This window comes from Lipotes vexillifer, unplaced genomic scaffold, assembly GCF_000442215.2.
Source record: "Lipotes vexillifer unplaced genomic scaffold, Lipotes_vexillifer_v1.1 scaffold583, whole genome shotgun sequence".
NCBI classification, from domain to species: Eukaryota; Metazoa; Chordata; class Mammalia; order Artiodactyla; family Lipotidae; genus Lipotes; species Lipotes vexillifer.
This window is the reverse complement of record NW_006784184.1, coordinates 1,606,766-1,621,988: the sequence shown is the minus strand read 5'-3', so window position 1 is coordinate 1,621,988 and position 15,223 is coordinate 1,606,766. Positions and strand designations below refer to the sequence as shown.

The following is a 15,223-nucleotide window of genomic DNA, read 5'->3' as shown; positions in this document are numbered from 1 at the left end:
TCTCTCTCTCTCTGTCTCTCATAGCAACTCTTTAAGAAAAATGATTACTTGAGGCTTGATTAGCTGCCTCAGGATCCACATTAATAAAATATGCTGCTGGGCTTTTGTTTTGAAAGATGAATCTTGTGAATTGATACAAGTCATTGAGACTCAGTGTTGGTTAGTGTAGTTTTGAAACAATGGAAATAATGGGACAGATTAAAATCAGATTAAAATGTTTTAAGTATTGATTTTGAAAGATTAAATACAAAGCACAGACTCAAAGCTGATGAGCTCCCAGCCAAGCTGAGCCATTGTGTGTGTGGGAGTGTGATGAGTGAAGAAGCAAACTTGTCACAGGATGGCGGGAGTTAAGGCAGATTATAAATCCAGCACCAGTCCCTGGACGTCTGGGTCCTCACTAAAATATCCCCATGGTGATCTGATACTAGGTGAGCAGCATCGATGCCTGTCTCTGAAAAGCTGTAGAAAATAAAATGGAACATAGACTTTGAGTCCATTTGAGGTAATGATGTTTGTTTCAGTTAACATTAAGAAGGTAATGTTTTAGCTGTACCACTTCTAGCATCCTTTTTACTTGGTAATTTGTGAAGATAAATTTCTTTTGGATATCGCATCAGTATTTGGAACATTTTGGAGTTTTATGGGAGAAAATGTTTGGAAGAAAGCAAAGAGACAAAGAAGTGATCAGAGAGGTAACATGTCCTATACAAATATAGGACCTCGATTACATCATTTTATACCAGCGTAGGTAGGGTTCATTGTTGGCCAAGTAAAATATCATCATGTTAAATATACTGAGACTAAGGTGTGGCTTTTGTGATGTTATGTGAGGGTTACTATTAGTCTTATGTACGTTTGGAAATATTTGAAACCCGTTTTTTCCATAGGGCCAAAGAATTCACTTTAACCTAATGTGAACAATTGTTTTCATCCTGGCATCAGGTGTTAGAAGTGAGTTGCAAAAATTCTTCCATTGAGCTACTTAATAGCTGTTCCCAAGGAAGGTGAAGGAGAATCTTTCTAATAGGCCAGCACAGCTTGCCCAAATTTGGCTTGGGTACTAAGTTACCGGATAGTATTATACTTAAGTAGCTGCTTGGCCTGCCAGTTTTTGAAAGCTTCAAGGTGAGCTAGTTCTGATGACTTTGTAAGACTGCTACTACTATAGAGTTTGGGAATATTTCCTTTTATATTAGGATTATTCTGTTCACGTGATGTCTCGCATGCTGCAACTAAGACCCAGTGCAGCCAAATAAATAAATATTTTTTAAAAAGAGAGAGATGCAGGTGCAAGGTTCTAGCTCTAACTCTGTCCTGGTGAGAGAATGAATAGACCGACAAGGACAGAGAACAGGAGAGAAGAAAAGATGTCTATGCAGACTTGATGATGGGCCTGGTGACTGAGCCAGCAGACCAGAGAAGCTGGAACCTAAATGCAGGGACACCAGCTAAAAGCAAGCTGATATGCAGAGCAGACCTTGAATGAGGGATGGAAGCATCAGGGTGAGGCTAATGGCAGGGAGGGGTTGAAACTAAACATGAGTAATCAGGCCCTGAATAACGCACCTCACCCCACCTCGCTGCACCTCAGGAGGAGACTTCAGGTTCCTCGGGACGCCAGGCCCAGCAGAACATGAGGCACTGAGAGGGGAAAGGCTCCCTTCCTAGGCCCCGCAGGCCCGCAGCAGCCAGGCTCGGGGGCTGCAGTCAGGGAGGGAGCTGAAGGATTCCTCTCTGGACAAGTTCTGTCCATGTACAGCAGGGTCCCTTTCCTAAACACTGAGTTAGATGACTTAGGGTCACCAGCCACTTCAGGAAGACCTTGAACAAGAACAAAACAGATGGGGGAACAGCAGCTTAAAGACCATGCAGGGAGCAGGCAGGTAACTGCAGTAGGCTCTTGATATTTACCTCAGAGAGGAGAGGTTGTTTCCTCTGTGAGAGAATAGTTTGCAATAAAAAAAGGCTTTCCGAGAACAAGGAAGAGTTCTTGGTGGTTAGAAATGTGATACCAGACATTTAAAAGTCTGGTTAGAAATCGTTCTGAAAGGGAACAAAAAGAATCTAGAAAGGAAGAGGTAAGAAAGGAAGAAAATCAGTGTAGGAGGTAAGATGCGGCTGATAAGAATTTCAGAAAGAGGAGAGGAAACCCAGGACTGAGTGTTTCCACGATGATGTGGCCCACTGAGCGCTCAGGCAAGTGAATGACAAAAACTCAGACCCAGGCCTATTAGAATGGAATCTCAGGATACCGAAGATTGGTAAGATTTTACTTCCATGTGGGAAAAAACCAGACCTGCACAGAGAACGAGGGATCAAATTGGCTTTAGATGTACCAGCAGCAGTGCTGGAAGCTAGATGGCCCTAGCTCCACATCTTAACCTCTGAGGGAAAATTGTGTCCAGGTTACGGTTTAGTGCTTGTCCAAATTGCCAGCAAAGTGTGTGCGTAAGATAAAAAGTTTCATGTGTGAAAGTTTCCGGGAGGCTGTGGGAAGCGGTGAGCCACTGACACAGGCGGTTAAGTCAAGAAGGAGCAGAGGGCTTCCCTGGTGGTCCACCTGCCGATGCAGGGGACACGGGTTCGTGCCCCGGTCCGGGAAGATCCCGCATGCCGCGGAGTGGCTGGGCCCGTGAGCCGTGGCCGCTGAGCCTGCGCTCCGCAACGAAGGAGCAGAGTACTGAGTTGGGAACAGGAGAAAAGGGGGACGCAGTTTTCAGGACGGTTGTGATCAGTCCCAGGAGTGGCAGCTGTGCTCAGGCCTGGAGAGTCATCAGCGCAGTTGAAGCAGGAAGACGCTGCCTTGTCTTCAAGAAAAGGGATCAGAGCCATCTCTGCGGATCTTCCTGGCAGGCTGAGTGCCAGCGGTCAGTACGGGCAGGTAAAGGAAGAGATGGCCTTGCAGAGGCCGAGGGGGGGGAAATAGATGCCTAAGGAAGGATCTGGAACTACAGTACCCTTTTATGTCATAATCATGTAAATAGGAGTATTGATTTGACCAGCGGAGCAAGGAGAAGGTGGGTGAACATAGGGTCTGGTGGTTTAAGAGTTCAATCCTTTTGACTAGAAAGTCGATCGATGATGTCCGGACTGGAAAGGTATGGAAGTGGTGAGGCATAAATAGTAGGAGAAAAGGCTGGAAGGGCCGCCTTGGGGTGGAGGACTCCGCTAGGAGCCTGGTGTTGGGTTGGCTTTTCAGGCTGGGCACGTGGGCTCAAGTGGCAAAAGATAAAAAATGGAAATTTGCCACGCCGCCTGAGTTGTTTTCATTTCACTTGTCATTCATTACAGATGTACTTACGTGAAGGCTAGCACAGCGTTAATCATTTAGATATCACTGCTGAGTGATATCTGCTTGATTCTCACTAGTTTAACTAAATGTGTTGGAGAGAAAACAAGAGCACAGCCTTCAGAGTCAGACAGTCACTTCCTTGGGTGTGAATGATTACCTACTAGGTAGTTGGTGCTTTTTCCAGGTGCCGAAATTAGAAAACCTGGAGGGCCCCCCCACCCCCCGCCCCCAAGCACAGCCCCACCCCCTGCCAACCTGCATCCTGTTGGAGGGAGATGGGCAGTGCAGGTGAATGAGCAGGTGAATTCCCATTGCTGGAGGGGAAAACAAAACACCGGCAGGGTGGGGCCTGTCCTTGGGAAGGGCCCCCAGAGATGCACATTCGAGCTGGGTCCTGAAAGGTGAGACGTGACAGCTCAGGGAAGAGCAGGGGCAGAAGTTCGAGGTGCAGAGCCTTGAGGCAGGAGAGACCCTGGCTTGTGCCCAGGAGGGTGGTGTCCGTTGCCAGATGGGTTGATGGAGGGAGCGGGGAGGAAGCAGGGGTCGTCAAGAGTTGGAATCCCTTGGAACATGCGAGTGAGTGATGTGTTCTGCCTTGAGATGATTCAAAATGCTGTGGTCGGAGTGGGTCTCGGAGGGCAGGGTGGACGTAGCTCCCCAGGGGCCCACCTGATCAGTGGTACAGAAGTGCTCCTGGGCTTTCCCCTCTGGGGGGCGTTCACACACACGTTTACATCCTTGTTATTCTTTTTACTTGGGCGGAGCTTTTCCTGCTCTCCTTTATGCATTTATTTAGTAGTTAGGTGGCTGGTACCCAGGAAGGCTAATTAATGGCAGAGACAGCAAGCAGTAAGCATGCTGACTAGCAGCTCATACTCACTTTATTACTTTATTTTTTTAAATTGCTGATAATTACAATAATGGGCATGGGTCCCAGACAGGAAGAATTGTTGTCTGCAGGGAGATCTGGTGCGAGCTGATAATAGAGTATTTACTTTTACATTTAAATGCTGCGTAAATCATGGCAAAGATGCCTTTCTGACTTGCTTTGAACTTGGAGAGGGTGGAGCTCTTTCATATTTGTGTTATTTTCATAGCTGTTTTGATGGACATTAGAAGTTAAAGTGATTTGTTACATCAAGATTGATGTGTGAATTGCTTGACCTAGTAAACAGTGAAATGTTTAGCAGAGTAGCATATGGAAATTGCCGATTTTGTATTTTTAAATGTGCATTTCCTCTCCCTGCCCTGTGAATGTCATCCTGGCAAATTGTCTTATTTTCTATTTATAAGGAAAGAAAGATATGGGTTATTCATGGAGGAATTTCTGCCCCTTCTTGCCATTCAGCGTCACAGAACCTTAGAAATAAAGTGCTAACTCTTTGGTTTTCATGGAATAGTAAAGCTAAGAAAAACATTTTAGATAGATAAAGCTGTCAGTTCTTAATATTATGGAAGGAGCATTTTTAAAAAACAGACTACCCATTTATTACTGCTGCCATCCTATGAAAAACATTTTAAAGCAAAGGTAAAAAAGAGAACCTTAGAATTCAGGACAGTCACTTCTCAAGAGAGGACAAAAAAACACTACGTGGGCTTCCCTGGTGGCGCAGTGGTTGAGAGTCTGCCTGCCGTTGCAGGGGACCGGTTCGTGCCCCGGTCCGGAAGGATCCCACATGCCGCGGAGCGGCTGGGCCCGTGAGCCATGGCCACTGAGCCTGCGCGTCCAGAGCCTGTGCTCCGCAACGGGAGAGGCCACAGCAGTGAGAGGCCCACGTACCGCAAAAAAAAAAAAAGAGAGAGAGAGAGAGAGGACAGTTTGCGGCTCAGCACCTTCGGCATTCGTGTGCGCACGTGCTCTCCGGACCTTTCTTACTTGCCTAAGACCTGTTGTTACAGACCTTACCAGGCAAGTAAGGTGTCAGGGAACCCCTGCTTTCAATTTAAAACACCAGTAAAAACTGTCCTAAATATTCGAACATGGATGTTTGCAACTGCATGGATTTTTCTTATCTTTCCCCAAATAGTGTATTAAGGAAAAAAGATCCAGTGAAATCAGTTCACATGTCTGACATTGGCTGTTGATGTTTGTGGTTGTAACATCTTGAAGTCAGAGCATTTCAGCCAAAGCTTACATGTTAGATAGTTTCCCAACTTAACCTTGGTAAAAATCACTAAGTTGAGTGTTTATTTTAGTGAAATATTTCTATCTGAAGAATAGAATTTTTTTAAAAGAGGTGTGATTTATTGTTTCGAGTGCATGAAATATGCCCCCAAATTACCTAATTTTTAATGACTGACTTAATGCCTTTAAAATAAACAAAATATTATAGAGCATCAAATCAGCCAGAAGTAAGCTTATAACTTCTGAGAATATTGCCAGGTTTGTGCTTGGATATTCAACAGAAAATTCCCCGTCATTTGTAGTATTTCTGTCATCTGTGAATCAATAAGAATGACTTAGAATGAACATATTTAATGACTAATATTTAATCATTTGTACTTCTGGGTGTTTGTTACTTGAAATCATTTCAGCCTTTTAAGGTTTAGGAAACATGCCTACACACCCCCCACCAACACTGTCTAGGCTGTTTATTTGGCAGGCTCTTGGTTGCTGCCTGAGTAACACTGGCCAATGAGTGCCGAGGGGAAGACCTGGTTCACACCATGGAGATCCTCTGATGTTAATATTCATACTCCATCCTCCTGGCTTTCTGACCTTTGCAGGTAGCAGCCTTCAAAGCATGACATATTACTGCTTTTGTTTGGAATCTCGCAAATTTTTATTCAGTGAGGAAGCTGTCTTTGTTTGCAAACCACGTTTCCTATGCATCAGGAGCTTTAGGAAAGTAGACTTCTGTCTGCTATAGTGTGAGCCGAAGCTGATATTGTGGGGGTCATTTATTGTAATACCTAACATTTGGGTAACGCCATATTTTTGTTGCCCAAAAGTGAAAACTGGGGTCAGGAGAGAAACTAAATAACCTCCATGAGGCTACTTAGCTTGTAAGTCAAGGGAATATCCCTCAAGAAAACAGATTTAGAGAAATAACATAGTGCTTTTTTTAAAAATTTCTTTTTATTTTATTTATTTATTTATTTTTGGCTGTGTTGGGTCTTCGTTGCTGCGCGCGGGCTTTCTCTAGTTGCGGCGAGCGGGGGCTACTCTTTGTTGCGATGCACGGGCTTCTCATTGCAGTGGCTTCTCTCATTGTAGAGCACGGGCTCTAGGCACGCGGGCTCAGTAGTTGTGGCACACGAGCTTAGTTGCTCCGCGGCATGTGGGATCTTCCCGGACCAGGGATCGAACCCGTGTCCCCTGCATTGGCAGGCGGATTCTTAACCACTGCACCACTGGGGATGCCCACGTAGTGCTTTTTTGATCACAGCAATGTCTCTATAGAAAACACAGGTTCATTTTGACCTCACTTCCATTTGGCTGGAAGCTGGACCAGAACTAGGAAGCCAGCAACCCCCCAGTGATTTTCTTTTAAATGGTAAGGCAGTATTAAATTGTCATATAAACATTTGGTGACTGAATTCCCTCAAAATAAAATGTGGAGTGTGAATGCAGCCCTCTTCAGGTGTGTCCAGATTTCAAAGAGGAGGAATGTGTAGCCTTCACCCCATTTCACGGGGTTGGGGAGGATGGCTGGTCACGTGGTGTGCCCATGGCTTAAGCCCTGGTTCTTGTAGCCAGAGAAAATGACATCTTCAGGAGCCAGCCGATGCTAACGATGCTAACGTTCAAGTCGGGTGTTGTGCTTAGTGCTTACATGCATTCTCTTAATTTAATCCCACAACAGGCCTGAGAGGAATAGTATGTCAGTAGCCCTGTTTTACAGATAAAGAAATTTAAAGCCTGATACTAATAGCCATCAACACTTGAAGAACTCCTATGTAACAAGCACTGTTTCAAGCACTTTTCATGTGTTAAACTCATTTAAACCTCAAAATAGCACTATGGTGTGTAGCTACTGTTGTCCTTATTTTATAGACAGGAGACCGAGGTCCAGAGAGGTTAGGGAACCTACCAAACGTGGCACAGCCTGTCAGTGGTGGGGCTGGAACACAGTCACGGTTTGTCCATCTCGTACAGCCTGTGCTCTTCACCATCACATCACGTACTTCCTCCAGGGTCAGGAGTGGAGAGAGCAGAAGGTGATGGCTGGCTGAGCCATGTCCCTAGGACCTCTTTTCCTGAGGAGGTCAGTTTCGTGGAATTCCCATTACAGGCAATTGGAAAGAAACACAGGAGCCTGTAAAGAGCTTGTTCACTTGAGAATTTTAGATCCATAAACACTGTTCTGCCTTTTTTTTTTTTTTTTACTTGAAAGTGTTTTATGTATTTCAGTAACTTCCTTTATAAAAGACTCTTAGCTCTCATCTTAGAGACACGTACAGAAAGACAGACCTCTCTTAAATCTTGGTGCTTGGATCCTTACCAGTGTCATCCAGATGGACAGATTACCACGTTCCTATAAAAAGCCTTGGAGACAGTCTAAACTATTTTCAGTCTTGGAAATGATACATCATTTATACTTTAATATTTACAGCTCTAATAAAGCAGGGATTATTTGTGTAAATTACTGCCTATGAAAATGATACCTAACAGCTGGCATACATCAGTGGAAGAATAATGGCTGGAAGAATAATGACCTTTTACATTCAGAGTTTTTCCGCCTAACCCTAATTCACAAGCTTCTAATTAGAATTAAGTTCAAATGTTAACAACAACAACAACAAAAGCCAAGGATTTTCAGTTGGCGTAACGAAAACTGTCACTTTTAAGAACAGGTTTCTCAGTTTGCTGTTCAGGCTGGGAAATGCTTAACAAGAATCCTGATATTTTATTAAATAGTGTGTTGAAATGTTTGAAGTTTGGAGCTTTTTTTTTTTTTTTTGGCTGCAGTGGGTCTTCGTTGCTGCGCGCGGGATTTCTCTAGTTGCGGTGAGCGGGGTCTATTCTTCGTGGCAGTGCGCGGGCTTCTCATTGTGGTGGCTTCTTTTGTTACGGAGCATGGTCTCTAGGCGCACGGGCTTCAGTAGATGCAGCATGCGGGCTCAGTAGTTGCAGCTCACGGGCCCCCTAGAGCACGCAAGCTTCAGTAGTTGCAGTGCATGGACTCAATAGTTGTGGCTCATGGGCTCTAGAGCGCAGGCTCAGTAGTTGTGGTGCGTGGGCTTAGTTGCTTCGCAGCATGTGGGATCTTCCCGGACCAGGGCTCAAACCCGTGTCCCCGGCATCGGCAGGCGGATTCGTAACCACTGCGCCACCAGGGAAGTCCTTGGAGCTTTTTTAAATTGAAAGCTTCACGCTGTACTGCCGAGGAAGATGCACTAGGGACTTCAAACTACAGTCACCCTTTGGACAGTAACAGAAGTGGAGTTTCTCATACGTGAGGTTCTGGGCAGAATTGTAATAGTCCTCCCATTGGAGATAAATCAAATGTAATATATATACGCATGGGGTTTTACTACATTAGGGTATGTTCAGAATAAATAGTTAAGTTTTTCAGGTATTGGGCCTGCTCTGATCATACTTGCTCGTTGCCCTACCAAAGAGCGTGTCTTCTCTTTGCAGATTGAGACCATGGAGTCACAGTCGAAATTCAGGCAAGCGATGAATAGGATTTAAAAAAATCAAAACTGTTTTATTTTGAGCTAATTTTAGAGTTTTTAAAAAGTTGCAAAAATAGTAGAGGGAGTTCCCCTGTATCCTTAGACTGCACTTCTCTTAGTATTAACATCTGACATAACCCTTGTGCATTTATCAAAACTGGGAGGTTGACATTGGCACAGCAGTGTTAACTGATGCACAGGCCTTATTCAGATACTGCTCCAGTTTTCCCACCAGTGTCCTTTTCCTGTTCCAAGATCCTGTCTGGGCTCCCACGTTGCATCTTTTTTCTCCATAGCCTCCAGTCTGAGACAGTCCCTCGATGTGTCTTTCCTCATCCGTCCTCTTACACGAATTATGGCTGGTGAGGTTGACGGCAGTGTCTCCACTGTGAAGTAATTTGGCTTCCCTTTTGTAGTTAATATATTGGGGCGATAAGCTTGAAACTGTGGATTTTTTAAACTTTGTTTGATTAAGTAAATCTTAGATGCAGGTTAGTGGACACAGACCTAAGTCATTTTAATTTAGGAATCATGAAGTACCATTCAGAACTTAAACAAACAAATGAGTACAGGATCTTCACATCCATGAATAGATTGTCATTTCACTGACTTCTTCATTTAAAAAAGGAGGGTCAGGGCTTCCCTGGTGGCGCAGTGGTTGAGAGTCCACCTGCCGATGCAGGGGACACGGGTTCGTGCCCCGGTCCAGGAGGATCCCACATGTCACGGAGCAGCTGGGCCCGTGAGCCATGGCCGCTGAGCCTGCGCGTCCGGAGCCTGTGCTCCGCAACGGGAGAGGCCACAGCAGTGAGAGGCCTGTGTACCGCAAAAATGAATGAATGAATGAATGAATGAATGGGTCTTTGAGAAGAGTCTGTGTCTTGATGTCACTCCTGTGCCGGTGCTGAGTAGGTGCTACCCGTACAGTGCCCTAATGGGAGCTGGAGCTGTGCTGCCCTGCTTCTCGGGGGTACATGGACCACAGGAGCACTTCCTGTTTCAGGAAACAGACTCCCTCAGGAATAGAATAAAGCCCTCCTCTTTGGAGGACCTCCCTCCATGGCAGGCACTTTCACAGATCCTGGAGCCAAATTGGAATCTGGGGCAGTAGCTTTAGTGAGGAAGGAAGTATACCTGTTTGCTTTGGATTGGGAGGCTTTTGTGAAGGGAGGTGGGGCTGAGGTGGGCCCAGGAGTTGCTTCTCTTGAGGTGATGATTAAAGGCCCTGTTTGAAGTTACGTTCAGATTTATGTTTGTTTCTGTTTATTTATTACTTTAAAGCCATTTCAGGTTTTCAACCAAGTTACTAGAAGCACTTTTTACCAAGTTGAATTTCCATCCTTGAGTAGCTGAGTCAAATTAATAAAATGGAATTTCTTAATAAGAATGAATTATTAAGTAAAATGGAAGTGCTGGGCTAGGAAAGCAGTTGATGCAATTTGTTTTCAAAGCCTTAAAAATGCTGCAGTGTTCATAGATCAAGGGCTGGCCGCAGTGCCCAAGCGTGGGGCGTTAATTTTCTTTCCTAGAGGATTTCAGGTTCACAGGATATCAGAAGTGCTGACTTGGCAACGAAATCCCATTTGTAACATGTTAGGTTAGGAAACAGATTGATTTATACGTTGATGTAATGGGTCAAGGCACAGTGTGTGCCTCAGAAAATGGAGAGCACATTAAATAAGAGCATTTTCAAAGGAAAGAAGCACAAACATTACAGGAAAAAGCAATCCTGTTATACGCTAGGTAAGGTTGGGGTATGTTTGGTTAGTTGACCCCTAGACGTGGTCCGCAGAGGCTTTTTATATTCCAGATGATACCTTCTTGAGAGTCTCTGATGGCCACAAGGATTAATCTTTCTGAACTCAGAAATGAATCACGGCAGCATATGAGCTGTCTGGACTGATTCCAGTTACCCTCCTTTTCCTTGGTGGGAACTGATGTGAGGAGCTGTGGCTGCCAAGCTGCCTCTTCCTGCTACTTTAACCTCTGGTATTTTAGATCCTCTTTAGGGAAGGCACTGTTGACCATCTCTGCAGAAAGATCAAATGCACTTACCACCGATGTATTGACCTCAGTGGTTGACCCGTAAACTGAGCATTCGTACAGTTGGAACTCTTGTGGCCTTTCAGCCAACAGCCATAGCGAGCGACACGTGGACTGTCTTCTTCAATTTTTTTTTTTTTTTTTTTTTTTTAGCCGTGCCATTAATTTATGTATCGTCTGTGGCTGCTTTATACTATAAAATCAAACACTGAAAAGTTGCAATAAAGACTATATGCACGGCAAGGCTAAATTATTTACTACCTGAGCTTTTTTTTTTTTTTTTTCTGCGGTACGCGGGCCTCTCCCTGCTGCGGCCTCTCCCGTTGCGGAGCACAGGCTCCGGACGCGCAGGCTCAGCGGCCATGGCTCACGGGCCTAGCCGCTCTGCGGCATGTGGGGTCTTCCCGGACCGGGGCACGAACCCATGTCCCCAGCATCGGCAGGCAGAGTCTCAACCACTGCGCCACCGGGGAAGCCCACTTGCACGGTTTTGACTGTGGCCTGGGTGAGCTCATGTAATTGACTGATGCTGTTTCTTACCTGTATTCATTTTTGGAACTAAAGAGGCAAATGCCTCCCTCCCCCGCCTCTGTACTTCTGAAAGATTAGATACCACCCTGACATCCTATTTAATGTCAAAATATACCAGTCTATAGAGAGAATTTGAAAGGATTGCTCAGCGTCTTTCACGTTTAACTGTGGTAGTTCATTTATAGCAGGTTTAAGAAATACTTTCCTTCTAGCCTGTAGATTTGGCTTTCTTGCTTACATATTTATCATGTCTTCCTGGATTTTCTTTGTTCGTTTCTGTCTGAGCTTTTGAAGAGTAGGAAGGAAGGAATTTGCTGGAACACTGGTTTCCGTGCACAGAGCATCCCTGGGGTTTGTTTGCCTTTGTCTCTGTATGTACCACTTAATGTACTGTGTGCCCATTTCCCTCTGTATCATAACCCAAGTTTCTAGCCTTAATCCTTAGATATGCCTCCCAGAAGAAGAATGGCCAGTAGAAGAGGCATTTTTGTGCACATCTCCAGCTCAGTGTGAGAATTAAGTGCCCTTGTCATGTGCATCTTTATACCTTTTAATGATCTGTTTGAATTAAACGCCATTAAGGTACTATGTATACCTTCTTTCCACAGATACCTTTAAATGTTTTTTCTTTCTTTGGGGGAGACAGGACTTCACACCGGTCTGTAGCTTCACATGCAGTTATTGTGAATGCGCAGGATCTGTGGCTTCTACTTTAATAGATGATTATTCATCACAGTGGGGTGACAGTCTATTCTACTTCATAAAGTTGCTGACTGTTCTCCTCGTTGGATTTAACTGAGGTGTTTTTCAACCCTGACTGATCTTGGCGACATTTTAGATCCCGATTAGCTTTCTCCCAGCTATCCAGCAAGCGTTCGTGCTTCCTTCTCTCGCGCTACTGGAAAGCAGGCTAATTTTAATAAGCTCCTAAGCAAAACGTGTAGGTGGTAAATTTGTCCTAGAAGAAGATCGGGATGTATTTCAGAATCAAACGTAGGCTCCTAGTTGGAAGGACCGTTCATGTCTGTGTAACCAGTCCATCAGCACAAATGCAGGAGACTTGCCTGGAAAGCACACAGTTTTCCATATGTTTTAAAAGTCAGGGAATTCCCTGGTGGTCCAGTGGTTGGGACTCTGTGCTTTCACTGCCAAAGGCATGGGTTTGAACCCCGGTCGGGGAACTAAGATCCCACAAGCTGCAGGGTACGGCAAAAAAAAAAAAGTCAAATCTACTTTTTCTTGTTAATAGGAAAACCATTTAATACCAACGCTCTTTGCTCCTTTTGAAAAGATCATAATAGGCCAGATAGTCTAACCCGACCCCTCAAGTTTTAACATTTTAAAAAGATGTTTAATTTTTGTTTTGAAAGCACTTACCCATTAGGAGAGACCACAGAACTTTATTGTGAATGTAACCATCAATATTGGTATATCTTTAGATGCAGGGATGCCTGTGTTTCTTCTGGTGCACGAGACTTTGTAAGAGCCTCACTGTCATCGTACGTAAATGTTTTTTCTCACCTGTAATGTGTTAGCTATTGATGGCTACGGATAGTTGATTTTTTTCCTAACAAGAGATAAAATTGTTCATGAAATCCCTTTTAGTGTTCTCTTTCCATGCACGACGCCATTGCTCACTGAGTTATGCAAGCCGTGCTGCCTCTTGGTCACCCCCCAGCCATCGTCACCCAGTCTTGCCTGCATTGCTGTCTGCCGGTGCTGCCTTACCCAAGTACTGTCATCTTCCAGCTCCCTGAGCCATCCCCCTGCCTACAGAAAACATCAGAGCTGCATCTGAAAAATATTAACTCTGTACTTAGAACCCTCAGCACTCCATCCTTTCTTGGTCTACAGACCATCCAGTCTTGACCATGTGTGCCACCCACCCTTCCCTTAGACCCTCCACAGACTCACAGTCTACATTCTCCCCCAGTGGGGATGGCCAAAGCCACTCCAGTGTCACAGTTCAGGAAGCTTCCCCATCACCTCCTACCCAAGCCTAAGTCACATTCCCTTTTTGTTTTGTATACTCCTTCAGCTCTATGTTCTTTTCCTTCGTGAGACATCTGGGAATCTTTTCATGTGAGAATTGACTCTTGAACTAGACCATAAGCCCCAAGAGGGCAGGGGCCGTAACCTTTTGCTCAGCCTTGTGTCCTGAGCATTTAGCACGTTGCTGTGCAAAAATAGTAGTTGCTCAACAAAACTTTGTCATGTAAGTGAATTGAGTAAAATTGCTGGAACTCTCGCCGTTCTATACTTTTGTGTTTTGGTGTATTAAGGAATGGAAAGTGGGTTTGCTTGTATTAGAGGGGACTGCAGGTGGATTATGGGTTCCCAAGTCAGAAGTATCTAGATGGGGGGTGGTGGTTACAGTTCCCACGCACATTTCTCCCTGATTATATATGTCCAAAGGTCATTTTTTTATTCTGGCTTAGCTCTTGGGAAAAGGATTTGTTTATGAAGAAAAAATAGTAAGTAATGAAGATTTTTTTAAAAGCTCAGTTCTCCTGTCACAAACTGCTAAGTGACTGTCCCTCCGTGCCAGCTTCTTGGGAGTGAACCTGGAATTTATTTTCCCTTCGATAGGCCCTCGCAGCCAACGCGGGAACAGGGTTTGCTGTTGCTGAGCCTCAGATTGCAATGTTTTGTGGAAAGCTAAATATGCACGTGAACATTCAGACGGGGAAGTGGGAACCTGACCCCACAGGCACTCAGAGCTGCTTTGGAACAACAGAAGAAGTCCTCCAGTACTGTCAGGAGGTAAGCGCCGCGCTGCCGGGAACTTACACGTTTCTGGGTCACGTTTGAACCTGTTTACCTCAGAAATAGGCGCTCTGTCATTCTGCTGCTTTGATCTAAGACCAAGCTGGTAATGATGGGGGCAGCAGGCATCTGTTCTGAGTGTGCACTTGTCCTGGGTGTGCTGTGAGCTCTCTGTCCTTTGTGGACGGAACACTGCAGAAGCTTGGCCGGGCCTTAGAAGTGCAGCCTGGTTCCCTTGGCTTCCCACGTGTTATGGGAAGCTGTGAAACAAGCCCAGTGTCACGTGTGTGCTCGTGTTTTGCACTTGCTGGTGGAAGCCACCAGTATCATAAGGGATTATCTCATGTCTGACTCAACAGACTTTTTGGGTCAACGCTTGACGTAGAAAAGCATATGAGATGTTTTAATTTCTTTACCAAAACTAGCCTTTGGGGTCAGGGTTGGAATATTATTCTATAATTTCATTAACACACACTTCCACAGACTTGCCTCTTGAATGTTTTAGTTCTTGAACTCAGCTATTTACACACACCCTACAAGTGGACTTGATACCTAATAGACTTGTTTGGGGCTGAACGCTTGCTGCTTGTGTAGGTCTTTTTTCAAAGAGAATGTGTTAGAAGTGGTCCAAAATCTACCTGTCAAAAGAAAGCTAACAGTTACAGTATCTCTTTGCTTGATTAGTTCCGTTGGAACCAGGCAGCAGAGGGGACTTCAGATTTACGTAGGACGATGGGGAAGCTGAGCACGCAGACTCTCGTCCTGGCTCACCAGCAAGTGTTCATCTTTTACGGACAAAGCCGGTCTACTGTGTGTATTTCCTCTTCCCTTGCAGATGTATCCAGAACTACAGATCACAAATGTGATGGAAGCAAACCAGCCAGTCAGCGTGGACAGCTGGTGCCGGAGGGACAAGAAGCAGTGCAAGACTCACATCGTGATCCCCTTCAAGTGTCTCGGTGAGCG

The 15,223-nt window shown here is 45.0% G+C and overlaps 1 protein-coding gene across 4 annotated transcripts in view; it reads left to right on the top strand.

The window, feature by feature from the left end:
- APLP2 (amyloid beta precursor like protein 2) overlaps positions 1-15,223 on the top strand; it is a 70,071-nt gene that overhangs the window by 19,661 nt on the left and 35,187 nt on the right. For 3 of the 4 annotated variants that reach the window (XM_007456586.1, XM_007456584.1, XM_007456585.1), the window contains exons 1-2: positions 14,087-14,254; positions 15,093-15,216. In XM_007456586.1, coding sequence (XP_007456648.1) covers positions 14,135-14,254; positions 15,093-15,216 — 244 coding nt within the window. In that variant the 5' untranslated portion in view covers positions 14,087-14,134. Of the gene's footprint in view, positions 1-14,080; positions 14,255-15,092; positions 15,217-15,223 lie in introns of those variants that run through there. The other variant, XM_007456583.1, reaches the window with a different exon arrangement.